Source organism: Stigmatopora nigra, chromosome 12 (genome assembly GCF_051989575.1).
Source record: "Stigmatopora nigra isolate UIUO_SnigA chromosome 12, RoL_Snig_1.1, whole genome shotgun sequence".
Lineage (NCBI taxonomy): Eukaryota > Metazoa > Chordata > Actinopteri > Syngnathiformes > Syngnathidae > Stigmatopora > Stigmatopora nigra.
The window spans coordinates 13,946,973-13,965,817 of NC_135519.1; the positions used below are offsets into that span (position 1 = coordinate 13,946,973).

General features: G+C 46.8%; 2 protein-coding genes across 7 annotated transcripts in view; both read right to left on the reverse strand.

The window, feature by feature from the left end:
* Positions 1-1,216: 1,216 nt before the first annotated feature.
* On the reverse strand, positions 1,217-3,731 carry ppifa (peptidylprolyl isomerase Fa). Its single transcript, XM_077729151.1, has 6 exons — positions 3,544-3,731; positions 3,437-3,467; positions 3,279-3,367; positions 3,097-3,193; positions 2,723-2,798; positions 1,217-1,364 (listed from the first exon to the last, which is right to left on the reverse strand). The coding sequence occupies exons 1-6, from the start codon at positions 3,685-3,687 to the stop codon at positions 1,229-1,231; spliced, it is 573 nt and encodes a 190-aa protein (XP_077585277.1). The 5' UTR covers positions 3,688-3,731; the 3' UTR covers positions 1,217-1,228.
* A 1,569-nt stretch (positions 3,732-5,300) lies between these two features.
* Positions 5,301-18,845, reverse strand: part of zmiz1a (zinc finger, MIZ-type containing 1a) — a 44,601-nt gene continuing 31,056 nt past the window's right edge. For 3 of the 6 annotated variants that reach the window (XM_077729801.1, XM_077729804.1, XM_077729803.1), the window contains 18 exons: positions 18,110-18,215; positions 11,823-11,958; positions 11,610-11,724; positions 11,299-11,543; positions 10,658-11,222; positions 10,409-10,588; positions 10,272-10,334; positions 10,031-10,196; positions 9,695-9,836; positions 9,414-9,624; positions 9,216-9,321; positions 8,839-8,999; positions 8,696-8,763; positions 8,558-8,626; positions 8,201-8,493; positions 7,747-7,946; positions 6,939-7,193; positions 5,301-6,450 (listed from right to left, as the gene is read on the reverse strand). In XM_077729801.1, coding sequence (XP_077585927.1) covers positions 6,343-6,450; positions 6,939-7,193; positions 7,747-7,946; positions 8,201-8,493; positions 8,558-8,626; positions 8,696-8,763; positions 8,839-8,999; positions 9,216-9,321; positions 9,414-9,624; positions 9,695-9,836; positions 10,031-10,196; positions 10,272-10,334; positions 10,409-10,588; positions 10,658-11,222; positions 11,299-11,543; positions 11,610-11,724; positions 11,823-11,958; positions 18,110-18,215 — 3,189 coding nt within the window. In that variant the 3' untranslated portion in view covers positions 5,301-6,342. Of the gene's footprint in view, positions 6,451-6,938; positions 7,194-7,746; positions 7,947-8,200; positions 8,494-8,557; positions 8,627-8,695; positions 8,764-8,838; positions 9,000-9,215; positions 9,322-9,413; positions 9,625-9,694; positions 9,837-10,030; positions 10,197-10,271; positions 10,335-10,408; positions 10,589-10,657; positions 11,223-11,298; positions 11,544-11,609; positions 11,725-11,822; positions 11,959-13,027; positions 13,050-14,676; positions 14,761-18,109; positions 18,216-18,845 lie in introns of those variants that run through there. The other 3 variants (XM_077729806.1, XM_077729807.1, XM_077729805.1) reach the window with 3 other exon arrangements.

Sequence of the window (18,845 nt, forward strand, 5' to 3'; positions counted from 1 at the left end):
TTGTTTTTTGGGGCATTGGAGGTTTCAGACTAATATAAGTGTCAGTATTCACATTTCAAAACATCAATATTCCACATACAACAAATTATAATGACATTATGGGACAGATTATTGCACATTTATGAGAGAAAATAAATAACATTTACTGTACAACCGGGAGAGATAAATCTATTTGGATTGAGTGGTTTTCAGAGAAAGTAAACAATAAATTTAACTATCATTAATATGCTGAGAAAGACACGATCAAATAAAACGAAAGTATTATGTTAAGACATTGTTAGGCATTTTTGATAGAAACTAAGAATAAACATATCAAGTTAACCATTTTTTAATTATCAATTGAACGTTTTAGTAAATAATTAGCATTATTGATATCTGAAGCTTAATTGAATGCACATTTGTATTGTCATAATGAATACTAGAATAGACAATTTAATCATAACCATCATTCTATAAACTCACCTCATTCAGCAATATTAGTTTCAGTATTTGTCACTGAATCCTAAAATGCTCCTTTAAAAAAATATATCAAGCATGACAGAGGACATATGTGGGTAAGATTTTATTACATATCATATTTTACATCCCAATATAATACCAATACATCATTTTCTTTAGTTTGTCCTCATGTGGTTCACGGGGGTGCTGATGTCTACCTAAAATGACTAAGGACTCAAGCTGGTGTTTGCTAAATGGAAAAATATTCAAGAGTGACAAAAGCGGCCTTTTACACGGCCTATAAAAGTCATGATCATGACTGGAGATGTTTTGGAGTTTTCATGCATTGGAGCCATGTCAAGATCTTTGTTACAACATTTCAAGCTGGGAAAATGCGTCTCCACGGAAACGGCGTAACGTGAGAATGCAAACAAACACTGGCGGAAGGTCAGGCTACAGATGTTTCTCATTTGACCCTCTCAATGATTTGCTTTCATAAAGCCTCAGCTTCATAAGCCTGACGCATTAGCGCAAAAATGTCTTCCAGCGCCAACCATTTGGGCCCACGCTCGCCGGTCCATGTCACCTGATGTCACTTCCCGCCGGCTCCGACGGGAAGCGCTGGCGTCTAAAAAAAGACACTGGCTGTTTTTTTCAGGAAGGTTCAAGAACAGCGGGGGGTAAAAGCCAAAGATCCAATGTCCACAAAAGTACAGCAAAATCTGACTTTTTCTTGAAATTTGAACATTTGGACGTGAAAGGAACGGCAAAGTCAGCGAAAAAACGGAATTTATTGGACTTGGCCGCAATCCACCACCACAATTTTCTTGAGCACGCCACCGTCGTGTATCCCAAACGCTTCCATGGCGGTCACCACGTCCATACCCGACGTGACCTGTCCGAAGACCACGTGCTTGCCGTCCAGCCTGCCCGCAAAATACAATCATTCCATTAAAAATCTGATTCTGGTGGTCATTTTCTGAACCGGGTGTAAAAGTTGAGCTTTTTCTTATCAAGTCCAATCTGTGTTGACTGGGAGGGAAGGTCAGTGTTAGTGTAAGGAGATTTCATTCTGACATCGTCCTCATCACAAATGAAATTCTGGATCAATCATGGCATATCAGGTATTCAATAATAACTATTAAGGTCGGAACTCAAAAACTACTCCATTGGAAATTAACCACAAACAAGCCTCCATTAGGCAAAACAATTCCATAATCAAGCTAAAAAAGTGTCACGATTTACGACAATCTGCCAGTAATCACGAAGGTTGTTGGATAGCCATCACTCTGTATCAGCAATTTCTTAAGCGGCCTTCCAGGTCTGCATTTCTGGGGTAAAGGTCAGACCTATCTTCCAGTAAACAGTCCCCCGGACAAATTGAAGAAGCTCTCATCTAAAAATGATTAAATGCACACATTTCTATAAAATAGTATTACAGAATTAATCCAACAGTCAGCTTCTGGAAACGAGCCCTTTTTTTTCTTCAGCGCCGAGTAAAACTCATGCTCTCTAGGGTTTAAGTTGAATATGTTCCATTTTGTCAACTCTCTTGTTGTTTTTGGCAGCGTTTGGGTTCGATATCTTGATGCACGGCAGAGAACATTGGGCCGATTTCTTTGAAATGCACGTTTTGGTCGGCGCTCATTTAGGAGGCGGAGTCACGTGTTATCAAGCAAGATTGATGAGCGTGTCCCGAGCGTAGTCGAGCGAACCGTTTCCAACGTTGCGTTTGGCAGATCGGCTTACGCCGATGGTTTCCTTTTCTGGTCGGACCATTAAACGCTCTCAATGATGAATGATGCATGCCGCCCTCCATCCTTTTTGGCAAATTCCGGCTTGGCCTTCCTCTAATGTTAATGAATGGAATGCATCTGTACTTTGGTTTATTTCCTGAGCTTTGCTTCGACTCTCCGGTGGTTTTCTGGTTCCTGATTTCATTAACAGTTGCGTTTGGGTTTTCTGTTACACTTTTTAAAACTCCTCTTGGTTTCTTTCATCTTGGTTTATATCTTCTTCTGGGCATTTGAAGTCGCAGTGCGGATTACGAAGGTGAATATATGTGTGTGTGCGTACAAATGGGTCGGACTGATATTTGTTGGGGTTTTTTTTAAAGAAGAAAGAAGAATAAAAACTCACTTTTTTAATGTTGTTTACACTGAAAAACCACATCTGAAACTTTGCATGTTGTTTTTGAACCCAGGACTCCCACTGTAAGGCCGACGCGCTAACCACTCAATCGCCTAATTCTGTTAAAAATGTATTTAAAAAAAAAAGATCTTACCATTCAGTTTTAGTGGTGCTGATAAAGAACTGGGAACCATTGGTGTTTGGACCCGAGTTGGCCATTGACAGAGTTCCTGTATTAATTGAAAAACATAATGTTTAAAAAGATGAATTTAGTAATGGTAATAGTAATGAAAAATAGATGGTAGGTAGAGTAGAGGGAATTATACCAATACTGCCGCCTTGTGGACATCCGGATAAAAATACAGGACAACTGTATACATTGGGTTTTCTTTTTTTGTAATTACAGCTCATTAACTAAACCTACTGAACTATAGTTGTGTGAAGGTACACTAAGAAGGGTTATGAATACTATATTAACCCATGGATTTTATATAAATAAAAAATATATAGAATTAATGAGTCATTCACCTGCTCCTGTATGCGTTAACCTGAAGTTTTCATCCTTGAAGGTTTTCCCATATATCGACTTGCCTCCTGTGCCATTATGGTTAGTAAAATCTCCTCCCTGTGACAACAAAGCGTCCACAATAAACATCATTGAAACCAACTCGTAATAATGAGACTTCTTAACACCGTAATGATGTACTGACTTGACACATGAACTGCGGGATGATCCTGTGGAACACACAGCCCTTGTAGCCAAAGCCATGCTCTCCGGTACACAACGCTCGAAAGTTCTCTAAGAAATAAAAAAAAAACACTTTGAGTTGACCACACTCTAAAATAGAAATAAAAAGTAAACTATTACCTGCAGTCTTTGGCACCACGTCTGCATTGAGCTACGGGATGAAACAATAGTTTGAGCAGGTGGACGGACACCAATGGCTGAAACGCCATGCGTAGAGCGTTTATTACCTGGATAATAATTCTCCCCAGAGACTCACCGTCCGCCTCCATGTCCATAAAGACGACTGGGTTCTCGGTGGGACCGGAGGAGAACAACTTCGCCGCAGCGACGCCGAGGGAGCTGAATTTTATTCGTTTTTTCACGGTTAGCATCGCAGCTTCAAATGTTTGCCTTAGCGCATAATCACATTCGGGGGCGCATCTTTGATGACGTCACGCAGCCTGGCCAGGAATAGTATACAGATGCAGTACAACAAAAGTATTTTTCCCACGTGTAGTACAGTGTGCCCCTTCTGTATTTTCTTGCTATATCTAATATATCAAGCCATTTAGAACTTGAAATCAGGCCATATGACCAGTTTTTTTCAATATGAACTGATTGTACATGATTAAAAATTAAACTTAAATTGTACCTTTATAGAACTGGCATAAAAACTAGAAATAGGATATTTTATTCATAGTTTTTCTTTTTAATTTTTTGTATACAAACTCTAAAGCTTTTTTCCTCCAACTCTTTATGGATGTGAATCATTTTGTAGCACCTTTAAAAAGTACACAGAGAGAGAAATACACAGAATAATTACACAAAGAGGGGGAAAATGTATTTTGTGTCTGGGGTTACATAAAGTATTTTACATAAATGAACAGGCAAGTTTAGCGAGGTCTGCCATTTTTCCAATGGGGATGTCTGACAGGAGGAGGATGCAAGCTTTACAAATTCTAAATACACTATGCACACTCCGTCTGGAGAAAAAGGAATACATTTCTGTTAACGGCTCTCTATTTGTCATTTACATTATTTACACAAACACACGTGCATCCACTTCTTCCTCCTTATTTTTCTCTTTTTTTTTTTTTTGCTTTTCCAATGTTTCAACATAAATTCTCATTGGCTGAAAGTGGACCGTACATTTTTGACTCAAAATGGCAATGCGGCAGTGCATCATTTTACAATGAAAATCTTAAAAAATTAAAATATCATTTGGTTGTGCATGGAGGGGGCCACCCAAAAAAATAAAATAAACAGGAACAAAAAGTTCATCCAATTTAAGCAAAAAAATAAAATAAAATGAGCATATAAAATGTGTTGAAAAACACCAAAAACATATTTTTTGTGTTTAAAAGCGTCCACTGATGTTTTGAAGGGGAAAAATTTGGACCTCTGAGCTGCTTTTACGCTACTTTTGAGACAATACGAACGTACGACATTCAAAAACAAAATGAACAAAACATTTGGATGAGGGTTAAGGGGGCGGGGCTACATTGATACACAACATATGAGGCCAGAGTGCAAGTGGGCTTGCCTTATGTGTCAAGTGAGTGTGTAAACATGTCTTTTTGTGTCTTTTTATGTGTGTGTGTGTGTGTGGAGTGTGACACAGTAGCGTGTCTACTGGAGCGGAATAGATGGGCACAGCACTGCACAGAATTCACAAAGAAGCGTATATACAACATTTGTGCACGCACACGCAAGGACATTTTTGCTTTTGAAGAGTCAAAACAGGACAGAATTGCTTGAAAAAACAAATAAAAATGACCAAGGATTTCAAAACAACAGCAGGGGTGCTCAATATGTCAATTGTTGTTCATGTTTTTTGACAGAAAGAGCTGTAAACAATTGATGTTTTCAAAAAAGTGTGGCTTGAGTGTCATGTTTGAAATTGAAAAGTCGGCCAATCAGCTTAGATCAGTGTTAGATTGCTCTCATTGGATGATTTTAGGCCAGGTGTATTTCCGGAATTAGAAGGTTAGTTAGTTGTACTTGTGTGTGACATTATTAAGACATTATTATGTCATTTCAGATGTTATTTTCAGAGTTTTTTCACGTAGATTGTCGTTATACTATATTAAGCATACAATTCAATGATATATGTCTTTTCTGATGCATTTTTAGGGCTTCTGCGAATTATTATCCGGAAAATACTGTCGCAAAACGTGTCAAGTGGCTGAAAATATGAAATACATACATTAGTGCTGAGCTTGGTCGGTGGGCCGAGGTTGCAAAGAAGATGTTGGAGCAAAAAAGTCAGCACAACCCTGTCGTAAAGCAATAAATAGAAAGAAGAAGACAAATTAAAAGGGATGCCTTGGCACAATTTCAAAAAAAACAAACAAAACAAAAAAAAGTTTTAAGATTATAAATACAGCATCTACGGAGTGGAGGAAGAGCATTTTGGCGGACGGATGTGCAACGGACTCGTCCTTTTTTTGTCCTTTTTTTTGCCGCGAGCACTCTGGAAGGGAGCGGGGTCAAAGGTCACAGCCATGGCCGCCGTCTCGGAAGAACACGTTTGGATAACGGACAAAAACACACACACACACACGCACACACACATAAAAGACTTTGTTTTTTTTTGTTTTTCCTAAAAAAGCCAAATCATGCTTGAAAACTTAAAAAGAAAATAAAAAGAGCTTTTGATGGTTTCCTGGCTTTTGTCATTTACATGTCATGATGATGATGATGATGATAATAGCTGCACGCTTGATTATGTATCGCAGATATGCGCCATTTTGCCTTTTTGGTGGCCATGGGTGGATGCTGTTGGTGGAATCTTTACATTTTTAAAAAGGAAGTGCAGGGATGAGCGGTCTCGGCGCCCGTCCGTCCGTCTTTTTTTTCTTCGTTTTTCTTTCTTTTCTTTTCTTTTTCTTTTGTTTTTGTCCCACGCGGCACATCTCCTAGAAAGATAGTGTGCACGTGTGCGCGCGGGCGGGGCTTACAGTCTCAAGTGTCAATAGTGGGCGGCGACGTGTCTGTGGACGGGACGCTCAAACGCGTCCGTGCCCGTGGAGGTGAGTGGGAGGGGCTTAGTTGTTCTCAAATAGGGACAGGAGGTCGTCGTTGCTGTTGGCCGGCAGGTCGGGAGGATCCAGGTACGACAGGAGCTCGTCCGGATTGGCCAGCTCGGGAAGAAGCTGTGGTGGAGATGACCACGCCCACAAAAGGACAAAAAAAAAGATCAACACTCAGAGTTAGACTTGATAAAAGCAAAGACAATTCTATGTAAATTCACATAAATTCACGATGGATTCTGTACTATATGACCCTATATTATTATTTTTTTATCTGTGAAAAATTACTTTAGGATTTATGAGTAGTAAAATGAAACTCTCTTTTGTTCTTCTATTGTACATGTACGAATAACTGTATTTTCTGGACTATAAGTCGCCCTTTTGGGCGGAAGTACAACCTATGTGGGTTTTTTTTCTCTCTCTTAGGCTATAGTTATCTGAAAAAGGGTTATTATCGCCATAAAGAAGTAAAAAATGTCATCCCATACTAAAAAATCCTTAAAAGTAGGTATGTTTAGTTATAAAGGCATTGCCGTTTTACACTAACACTGACTTTGAAATAAGACTCTCTCCGGGTTTCACCGGGTAGGAAAAACGTCTGGCACACTTACATCCAACGAAGGTTCGGGCATGTCCGGGCCGTCTGACGAAGGGTTAAAGGTCAGATCGGCGTGCGGGTGTGCGTTTTGGCCTGATGGCTGTGGCGGCGGCGGCGGGCGAGAGGGCTGCGACGACGGGCCGCCGTGATGCGAGGGGGGCCCCGACGGGCCGCCGTGATGCAAAGACGGCCCCGATTGGCCGGCGGGGTGCGGAGAAGCGCGCATGCCGGGCTGCATTGCGTTATGGGACGGATCGGGGTGGGACATCTGCGGGGAGGGGGGGTGGCGGGGGGTGGGGTTCAGACGGGAAAAGTGAAATGAGTCCCGGCATGGAAAATGTCAAAATTACGAAAGAAAAAAATCTAATGCTAACGTTACTCAGAAAAGAAATGTTCTTGCTCATGGAAAAGCATATTTTGATGCAAAAAATGGCGTCAGCGTGCAAGCGCAGAACTGCAAGGTAGCCCGTTCTGATGGCTAGCAAAATATGACAGAAGACTGGCCCCGCCTTCCAGTTTCTATTGGCTCACAGCAAATGACAATATCATGGAATATGACCCGGCCCGCACAAGAAGCTTGATGTCAGCCGACATTGCAATTCCCATCTTTAACACTAGGGGCAATGGTCAGTAAAACGGAACGTAGCCTTTAGCCGAGGGGTCAAAAACTGACTCAATGATGAATTGCATGTAGAAAGCTGGGTTGAATTTGAGTATTTTGTTTAACAAAATGGATTGGACATCCTTCACCTCTATTTACCAAATTAAGAAGTTTTTGTTGGTTTGTTCGTTTTTTTTAAGTGTGATTGATGTTGACTTACAGGGTCGTTCATGCCGTGGCTGAGGGGCTTTTCCTGGGAGAGAAGACCGCTGGACCCATCGGGCGGATGCGAAAGTTGCGGACCGTGGATGAAGTCACTCATGGGAGGAACACCTCCGCCGCCTCCCCCGCCACCGCCGCCACCGCCAGACGGGTTCCCGTGTGGGAAGTCAAAGTTGCCTTGGCTGTGGTAAGGGTTGCCTTCAAGGACCCAAACAAAAAAAAGACGTTAGAAACCTCAAGACATTTCTCCAGCAGAACCATGAAAAAAAATCCCCCAAAAAGTCTATCATTTTACAGTTGTCAAAATTGCTGGGAAACAAAGAGTTGAGGGAAATTGGACCAAAATTGATATGTGGACATTCATCTTTGTTTCACTAGTCTGAACGTGGAATATAGCGCTCCCTAGTGTTCGGACTAGTGGTTTTACTCGTCCAAATGGACTTTTTCATCACCTGGGCCCGGGTAATCGGCTCCGTTCCCGCTGGGGTGATGGCCGGGATGGTGCGAGGGATAAGGACCGTGTCCTGGACCGTGTCCCGGACCGTGACCGTGGCCCGGCCCGCTTCCGGGTCCCAGCTGGGCGATCATCTCCATCACGTTGGGCATGGTCATCTGGCTGGGGCTCATGGTCTTGAAGCGCTTGGCCAAGGGTCCGTCGGGGTCTTCTTTGATATGAATTTCCGACTTTATGGCCACGGGTCGCCAACTGCACGTCGGGTCGATGGTGACTTCTTCGAACTCGGAACTGGATTAGAATTGGAATTGGTTTTAGGTCAATCTTGGTGGACTTATCCGGTGGTCAAACTTACTTTTGGATGGCGTTGAGGATCCCCCACATGTACTGATCCACTTCGAGGCCTTCTAGTAATGCCGTTTTACTGCAACACAACAAAATGTCATTTTGAAGCTCCACCAACGTTGAAAAGTCCCAAAAAACGTGGACCTACTTGCAAACAGGACATCTCCACGTGCCTCTCTCACAGTTGAGCTGCAGGTACGACTCCAGATCGAAGCACTGCCAACAAAAGACACGGCGACCGCTCGATCACGAAGGCCAACTCGGTAAAAGCGTCTTTTTACGTCCACCCACCTGCACGTGTTTACAGTCGTGTCCTCGCGCCGGCAGTTGAATGCGTCGGAAGGTGACGGGACACTTGAGGGACACTTTAATGGCCGTCTGCTCCACGCCGTCTTCGCCGTTGAGAGCGGCGCTGCTCGCCGAGGCCGCCACGCTGCTGAAGTTTCTTTTAACTAGGAAAGAAAATTCACAGCTTTTTTAAATATATTTGTTTTGTGAACGGCTTACCTTCCCTAACAGGGGTTAAGGGGGCTGCTAAAGCATATCACAGCTAACTACGCTAACAAGAACTTGTTATGATTTCCTTCTAAATTTGAATTCAAATGTCAAGGTTTGACATCTTTTTGTGAAAATGTAAGGAGCTAGCCGCTAGCTTCTTGGGATCTTACTTTTGGTAATGCAGTGTTCTGCGGGGAGGAGCCTCTTCTTGAGGAGACCCTGGAGGACGGAACGCACCGATGGTCGGTGGACCAGTTGGAGGACAAACAGATGCGACTGCAAAGACACAGGCAAAACAAAACACACAGATGTGAAAGACGTTGGGCGGCATTTAGAAGGTGTGTCAATGGCCGGCGTGTAGCACTCACGCAGCAACAGGCCGTGACGGTGATCTGGATGGTGTTCCTGCCCGGCTGGCATACGTGTTTCAGGTGCAGGGGCTTGTGGGAGGTCTTGTTGTCGCCACGTTCGATGGTGAGGGGCGTGGCGTTGACGCTGACCTGGACCGAGGCCGGCCAATTGGTGTTCATCTGCCGGTCCTCGTGGTGATAGCACTTGAACTGCAGTTCCAGGTCCGACCTGCGGAGGAAAGACGCTCTGGGATAAGTCGTGCACCACCACGGGCGAGACTCCCACCGGTGGACTTTACCTCCACATGAGGGTCTGGTGGACGGAGGGCCGTAAGTGGAAGACGTGGTTGCTGACGGCCAGGTTGTGCTCTAGGCGGAAGGGCTCCAGCACCACCCCGTCTCTCACCGGGAACGTTAGCCGTAGCTCCTCGTTGCTAACGGCTGAAAATAAAGGCGGGGGAAAATAAATCAATTCCACAATTCTACATGGCGCCATTCTTCAAAATCCATCTAAAACATTTTTTGTCTGGTGGCTGCACTTTCCCTCCCATGCACTAGTTGGCAGCGGTGGACAGCGACATGAGAATACAAACAGTAAAAGACATTTTAGACAGAAATAAATACGGTGTACTCACATGGAGGGGGTGGAAGCGCTGTCATATTTGGTTTCATGTCAGGTGGAAAAGGGGGTTTCACGTCCTGGTTCGGCGACAGGTACGGAGGGATGCTACTTCCCGGCGTCATGGGTGGCGTGGGGTTGCCGGGTACTGGCGAGTGCGGGTAATTGACAGGCCTAGGGGGCTGCCCACACAGTGAGGCCGTCAACTACTACAATCCTGTTCCCGTGACTAGAGCGCTGAACCGCTTCTAACTTACCCCATTCCCTTGGGCGTAGGAGTAGCTGGAGAAGTTAGCGCTCTGCCCGTTAAACGCTTCTTGCTGCAAAGAAATAGACACGGTTGAACGGGGAGCGCCCTCTGCTGACGGCAACCCTGGCGGGAGCGGAACCGGACCTTGTAATACTGGCCCACGGGCATTCCGGGTGGGTACTGTCCTTGCACCTGCTGCCCGGGCATCCTCTGCCCCGGGTAGTTGGGCGAGGGCAAAGGTCGGGAGGCGTTGGGGGTGGGGTGGTACTGGCCCTGCTGAGGCGGGAACTGACCGTTGGGCCCGTACTGGCCGCCGTAGCCGGTCTAAGAGGGGAGGTCCCAACAATGAGGGGACGGTGGCGTGGTGGGAAACGCAAAGGGGCGCCCACTCACCTCGCCGGGGTACGGCCGCTTCATCCCCTGCATGGGGACTCCCGGCCGAGGCCCCCCAGGGTAGCCTTGCTGGGGAAGCCTCTGGCCGTGTGCGCCGTAGGGTCCCATACCCGGCGTCCGGGACGGATTCATGCCCATGGGGGGCCCGCTCATGCCGGGGTTGTTCATCCCCGAAGCCATGGCGGCGGGATTCATCCCCCCGGGGGGTCCTCGCGAACCGGGCTGGTTGAGGAACTGACTATTGTAGGCCTGCGCGTGACCCATCTGGAAGGACGGACACATCTGGGGGCGGGGACAAAACATGGCAGTGTCACTCCCAATTGTAGCGTTCCACATGTACGGGGCCAACTGAGAAACCAGTACCTGCCCAAACTGGTTCATGTCTTTGTTCTGAGTCTCCTGGAGCGCCGCCACGGTGGCCGTTGCCGTAGCGGTCGCCGTGGCGGCGGCGGCAGCAACGGCCGCCGCGGCTGCCGCAGCCGCCGGTTGCGTGAAGTCCCCCGTCGGACGAGCGTGGGAGGACATGCCCATGCCTCCGGGAGGGGGATTGGGACCTCCAGAGTAACTGGAACACGGATTTTAGAAAAGACAGTTCATTGACTATTTACAAATACGTCTTTACCAAAGTACTGTGTGCTTACCCGCCGCCGTAGCCTCCGGGCCCCCCGGGCCCTCCGGGTCCCCCGGGGTATCCGGGCCTGCCGTACATCCCCTGTTGCATGTACTGCTGGTTGGGGCCCCCTTTGCTGGGAAACCCCTGCTGTTGCTGCTGGCCGGCGAACTGGGGAGAGTTGAGTCCTCCGGCACCGCCCGACATCCCCTGGGCCATGGGGTTGCCCCCGGGGTTCATGGGGTTATTGCTGTTGGCCATGGGGTTCCCGTGAACCTGTGCCGGAGGGTTAGGGTCAGTTGCCGTTACCTGTACCGAGGCCAGTGGAGTTGAGGGACTTACCTGGCTCTGGGAAGTATTGGTGACGCCCCACACCGTTGTAACCACGGACAAGGACCCGGGAGGCTGGTTAGTACCTTGTTGCCAGGGGACCGAGTCGTAGGGATAGGAGCCATCGCTAGAGAACACAGCACATCCACCCTAACGTTACTTACTAGCCTTTTGGATTCTCTGGTTTGCCAATAATTGCCGCATTGGACCACGGGTCCCACTGACCTGTGCGTCAGGCCGCCCTTCATGCTGTTCATGCCGGGCTGCATGGGCACTTTTCCCTGCGACTCGTTCTGCCGGTTCTTCTGGTGACGTAGCAGGAGCAGACGACCCAGCTCCTCGCACCACGACGACAGCAGAGCTGCGGAGACAACGGGGCGCCAGGTTCAAGGGACCGAACGTCAGGTACGACCCGACCCGTTCGTGCACAAACAAATGCTTTTGTTTCGGGGGATGCCACTCGGCCCGGAACCTGAAAACCTAACAGGGATTCACCCAAAAATGCCCCAAAACCAGGGGGCGGGGCGAAAGAACTCCAAGACAACCAAGAGAGAAATAGAAAGGACAAATGTGACTTGCATTTTTCTCATCCAACCGGATAGCAAACAGATTCGGGATAAACCGACGAATCCAAAAAGTGTCGAAAAGCGCAATTAGCAACGTCGAGCTAACAATTGCATCCTCTCCTCTGCAGCTCTGATTGACATCACACAGGAAATGCCTTTGCACAAACACGGCCGGAAGCATTTAGCGCTGGTTAGCCATCACTTTTTTCTCTCTGTACAGAATGTTTTCGATAAAGCGGGGTTCGCACCCGGAAACCGTTTCCAATATTTCCCACCGCGCTTTGGCATGCGGCTCTCTCGTATCGGAGCTGATAAACACAGACAAAAAAAGAAAAGGCTACATGGAAAATGTGCAGCAAACATACAACGCAGCCCAGAGAGACGATGCGTGGGATGATGAAAGGAAACATCCGTCAAAAGATTAACAGGTAAATCTACGCCGCGTGGGCCGGAAATATTATGCAAAATGGAGGGCTAATAAAATCCCGTGGACGAGGATACGTGGGGGAGTCATGCTTTTTTTTGCGATGATGAAAGCCAGTTCAGCGGCGATGGCCCCGCCCTCATCATGCCCCGCCTCCTCTCTGCTCAGCCCTCAAATGAGAGGATGGGATTGGGATCAACGCCTTTTAAAAATGGCCTTTGGTAGACAATTTGTGCCCTTTGTGACCTCTGGCAGGAGACCTGGCACAGAGGGGGGGTGAAAAGGGGGAGGATGGGTAGATGGATGAATGGGTGGAGGGTCGGTTTTGGCTTGGGGGGAGGGTTTGATGCCAGACAGAGAACAGGTGGCGAGGGAGGATCCCCTCCGGTTTATGTCACAAGGCAAGAGATGCTGCAGCCAGGAAGAGAAAGTAGCTCTACCTGAGTCAGTTTGACATCTCCTGCAGCTGCTGCTTTCTGTGGGGTTACAATTGCACATTTTTAAATGGGGCACAGGGAGGACACCACGCACACCCACACATCACATCAATTTCAAAATAAAATGGGGACCCTGCATACTAGCTACTCCACCCACTAGCACTGGTGAACTGTTTACTTCAGGAGCAGCGAACTTAGAAAGTAGATCCTGGTACACTAAGAGAAGACCAACCTAACGATACACTTTGCAGTATGGGGGTGAAGTGGAAGCCATTTGACGACCCCATTTCCCCACCACGCGGATTCGCTAAGCTCCGCTCGCTAGCTTTACCGCGTCAACAAGAATTCTGCGAGCAAAAGCCGACAACAATGGGGAGCTTCTGGATTGACTCCTTGCCAAAGGAGAAAAAATTCCGTTTTTTTCACAAAGCGACAGACTGACTGCGAAGAAAAGTGCAGAGGAAAGTATTTTTTTTTTTTTGTAGAGTTGTTTTGATGACGGAAGTTATTTCCTTAGCCTGCAGGGCAAACTCGATTTATTGACTCATGGCGTATGCTTGGTGAGTCAGGTTTGACGGAAACACCACCTTTAAGATGCTTATCTTCAAACTTTTGCAACAGCTTTTGCAACAAACGGCTCAAATCTCAAGTGTACCACTATCCAGTGACCCTATACGGGTATTGGCTTTCGGGTGGGGTGCACTTTCAACTGCTCACTGGCCAATTCAAATCCAATGTTTGGACAATTTAGATTCCTCAATCAACCTAACATGGACATTTCTGGAATATAGGAAGAAAAATGCTTGAACCAGTAGTAGTCTTTATGTCCAGCAAGTAAACACCAGCAGAGAGAAGACCAATGGCGAAGCTCTTATCAGTCCCCAACAGCCGTCACTAAATTCCCACTCCAAAGAAATATCACATGGCTAATTACTGTCTATGCAGTCATGCTACTTATCTCCGGGACCACCGCTCGCTTGTTTCTTCGAGGAAATCACAAGGGGGGGGCCGAAAAAAGTGCAAAGGCCGTGATTAACATGTGATGATGCGCAAGAGAAGGAAAAGCTGACACAGAATTGCTCCCTGGCGGTTGGCTGTCATTGGTTTGTCCTTAGGGAAATCACAGACTCACTCCAGACACATTGAGGTACCTCCTTATTAACCAAAAGTCATCACATTCAAAGCATACTCTATGGGGTTCAAGTCTAAAGAGCTAACTAGCATTTAATGCCGAAATGAGTGCTACTACAGCAAAACATTCCCCTCAAACTTGCAAATTGCTTCATATCAAACAATCTTTATATTTAAAACGAGTGAATACCTGCTCATTTCTAGTCAACAGAAGCCAAAGTCCACTCCGAAAATGACAGCAAGCCTTCCCGAACAGCACCTGGACGGAAAGTCTGACCCCGGGGCAGCATGTAGGTCAACCCGCGGTCAGCTAATCCCTTCTGATCCCGCCTTTTCGAGCCCCCGTCATAAGAGTAGCATCTCCCAGTTGCAGATTCCCTGGCAAGTGTAAACCCTTCCCTAGTGAGTCTACCAGTCCAGCCAATCGGGGAGAAACGTGTGACGGCTATGGCGGAAGCGGAATCCCTGCTATCCCCGCTATCCCCGCTATCCCGCGGAAAAGACGTCGTTGAGTGACTTACCCCGAACCCAACGGCAGCCCGGCGCATGTTATCCCCTTGAAGTCTCCAGTCCAAACTCTGGGAGCGTTGACCGCTTCCTGCGTCTTATCGCTCTCTTTTATGACTTCCTCTCCCACCCCTCCGTACTTTCTTTTCCTTTTTGCAACCCCCCCCCCCCCCCCCCCCCCCCCCCGCCTCGCCTGCTCTGTGATCCGTCTGTTTCTCTTCGTCCGGCGTCTGCATCAATTATTCAGAGGCAGTCTCCCGGTTCCTCCCGGCTTATCCAATCAGAGCCAGGGACTCTGCGCTAATGGCCTCCCGCCGTACCCTCCGCCGGCTCCGGAGACGGCCGGTGCCGGGGAGGGAGGGGCCAAAGGACGGCGGCGGAGAGACCCAGACGGTAAATGGCAGCTAATCGCTGATGGCGAGGGATAGAAATGGCGGCGTTTCTCACCTTTGGGTCTCCAAGATGTTTCTGACAAAAAAGCACCTGCGTAAATAAAGGCATCAGGCCACAACCGCAGAAGGGGGCGGAGCCGGCCCAGACGTACGGGCGTGTAAATGCCGGAGATTCCGATCTGGCTACGAAAGGCCTTCCTTCATCGCCACGCCATCTCGTGACGAATGCGACACCTCGGAGATTACAGTCAGAAAGGTCAAATGGAGGTCAGATTGGAGTTCAAATTGGAGTTCTGCCACCATTGACCCCAACTTCAACCGGATGAAGCTATGACTGGGCGCTAGGTGAATGACTGGGAGGGGTTATGATGCTTAACCTGTCGACGCTCTTACGCCGTTGTTTTTTTGCTCACCCGACAGGCGGTCCGGAATTGCGCTTTAAGAGCGTTTAGTCCGCAAACGCCACGTCGGAAGGTAGTTTGCCGTTGTTGCGGGAGGATGTCATCATCCGCGGAAAAGCTAGCGTCGGAGGAGGAGGGAGGCGGGACGCTCGGGCTGGCTAAAAATAAAGCCCTTAGCTCTTAATAATTCAGCGCGCTGCTCTTACCCTGGATAGTAATTACAAATAAAAAATAAAAGTCTTATGAAAAACAGATCGACTGGCCATGCTAAAATTGAAAAAATCATTGACTACATCCCACACAACAAGCTTAAGTTCAGCCTTCATTGCACTTCTTAGCTTCAACCCTTGGTGGAGCTCGTCACTTAAACCGAAAAATCGGACAACACGTTGAAACAAATGTGTACAAAAATGTGGGTGTTATCAGTACGTTTTGACAAAACTAGCCAAAAAAATGCAGCGTATCAGATCGGTGTTTTCTCAAAGCGCTTCTCAGTAGTCGTTGAAGGCGACTTTGAGCGCGAGACAAGCCGCAACCTGCTCCGTCCGGACTTAAATATTAAAGGTGGCTTTCATTCCGAGAACAGCTGCTGTTAATCCCAAGCGTGTCCATTCATGTCCCAAGGACAAATACATCCACAACGACTCGCCACCCCCAAATTGGAATTGTTGTCAAAAACTCAAGCTAAAGCTCATAATTTTTTTTTTTTTTTAAATGACACAAATGATTTAGAAATGTCATTCAACAGATTTCTAAGGACGGCTGTTTTATTGAGTCACTATTGGATGGACGCTAAGCGTAGTTAGCCGAGATCCGTTGCGGGAGGGGTCACCATGACCGCGGCGGTAAGACCCCTAACAGATTACAAACCCTAATCTCATTTGCTACTCCAACTTCTCAACTAAATCTGTCAGGGTCGCGGTTATTCACCCGTACGACGACAACGCAGCCACGAATCGTAACGATTCAACCGGTACGATCCGGACATTGCTAATATATCGATCATTTTTCAGAGAACAAATAACGTGGATTGGAGTGTGTCCGGAGACAAAAGGTAGAGCAGCAAGGGCGCTACGGTTAAAGATAACGATTAAAAGCGCTAATGCAATCCGACCTAGCGGCAGATAGCGAAAATCTGTTGAAGGGATTACGGCTTAGAACAATGAGCTAATCCCACAGACCACCAGACCGTCGGTGGACGGACGCCGCCGCCGCGTCTCTCTCTCTGCACTCCACTTGACGGCGGATGCGTGGGTGGATTCGGGAACCCTTTATTTTTATTCACCGGAGTGTAAACTGAGGAACAGCAGCAGTTTTTGCTTTTCAAGAATTGACGCCATTCTCTCAATACTCTTAAACCAGCCATTACTCATATTAGCATTTGCAGTAAATTTCCTCCAGACTTTGAACCTCTAACCAAAGGGAAAACCAAATACTCCACAACCTTAATTTATAAAATCTTCCAACACAAAGCTCCACTGCAAGATTTGGTAACCAAAAAAAACAAGCCATCAACTTTGGCTGGCTCTACAGGTGACTGTGTAGTTCCCTTCAAAACGAGTGCTAAATTAGCCAAAGCATTTTGATACCTGGACCTCAATAGCAATTAGCATACGTGAACTACCATCTCTGAACCTCTTGGCCAATCATCTTAAAGCCTGGCTGTTAGACCCCAAAAAATTACGAACACAACACAGTCTAAAACTGTGCTACTTGTGTTTGTGTCTAATAAGTGTCATTGTTTATCTTCAAACTACACAAAGGACTAAAGATGGAAATTAGCCATAGACTGTAATCAACAAGAATATAGATATATTCATTAATATTTACTTCAACTCAATGGGGTTATGAAGTTGCCGGGCAAAGAAGCTGAAATCCCAAGTCAAGGTAGTGCTGCACTTTGGAGTCTGGCCATTTTAATTGCGTTATCAACTTCCTGATACACGCGACAGCGCCATTGATCTGGGATGCTTTCAGTTGAGTTCACTTGGCACCAGACTACCCTCCTTCCCCCTTCCACCAGCACCTCTCGGGTGTCACACTTGCACCCCCGTGCCGCCACGTCGGCTGGCCTGCACTTTGACACGCCACTCTTTAAAAAAAATGGCCATTGGATGTCGGTTTTAGGTGGTACGAGCCCAAGGACGCTTTCAAAGGCTGGATTCTACGAGATACACAATGATGGCGACCCACCTATTTAGCCACTGTGAATCCTTCCTGAGAACATTGCGCCGTCTCAGAAGGAGAGTGCGGCGCCCCGACAGCGCGAGCCACGCCCGCACAACAATGACATTACGGCAGAGCCAGAGAAACAAGACGATCGATACGGCGCACTGACGTCTGGACGCCCACTTAAGCCGCTTTTCCGCCGCAGCCAAGAAACTATTGGCACATGAAACACAGAAGGGAGGGAGCTACTTTGTGTTAAACTTCTTCACGATAATTGAACATCAGAGATGGAAAAAAACCATAAAGGACACCACTATATCATCCGGAGCCGTTATGAAAAGAAGCAACATATACTTTAGACGTACTGTCGAATTTCACATAGATATTGTTTGCCTAACTAAAAAGGACAAATCTGACATTTGGAATCTAGCCTCCAATTTGAACCAAAACGATGTTGTGTTTCCGTTGAAAATGGCGTCTCTTACCGGCAGATTTGGGTGTGAATTTGTCCCTGTTGGCGGCACAGACGGCCAGCAAGCGGTATCCCAAGTCCAGGTCAAATCCTTGCTGGGCTGCCACGCGACTCACCACCTAGAACAGAAAGGCAATACATTCATTTTCAACCTCCATTTATGATGATTACATTTACAATTGGTGAAAATGGTCAAAGGCAGTTTCCATTTTGGATCATTTCCAAGCTAATTTGTGATCATTGCTGGTTTTCTGTTGTAGTTTTTTTGGTCCTTTGGTTTGACACCCGGTGGAAGGAAACTCATTTTTCTAGGGGAAGAACTCCGAACAAATGTTTTAGGACGTAAGACGGGTCATCCGCGGTTCGTCACCCTTTGAATCGACGAATGACGAGCTTGAACGTAGGCGCCGCCGTTGTTGAGTGAAGGTAGTCAAGAAGACTCAGGGGGTGGGGGTGGATTTTTTTTTTCAACAGGAAACGCCTTGGCTTTTATCTGACACATGACAACGTTGCTCTGTTAGCTTTTTGACCTCCAAAACACACTTTGTTTCTCACGACAAGGTCGCCCAGAGTGCCATGTTGTTCTCATGTTAGGATTAGGCGCCTCTCCGGAAATCACTTTTACAACATGTAGACTGGAATGTCACTTCAATTCTTTTAAACACGTTTGTTTTCTCACATAAATCAGAGGGTTAGAAACTAGAAAATTCAGTAGATAACACCAAAATGGCGTCTTTAAATTGGATTCA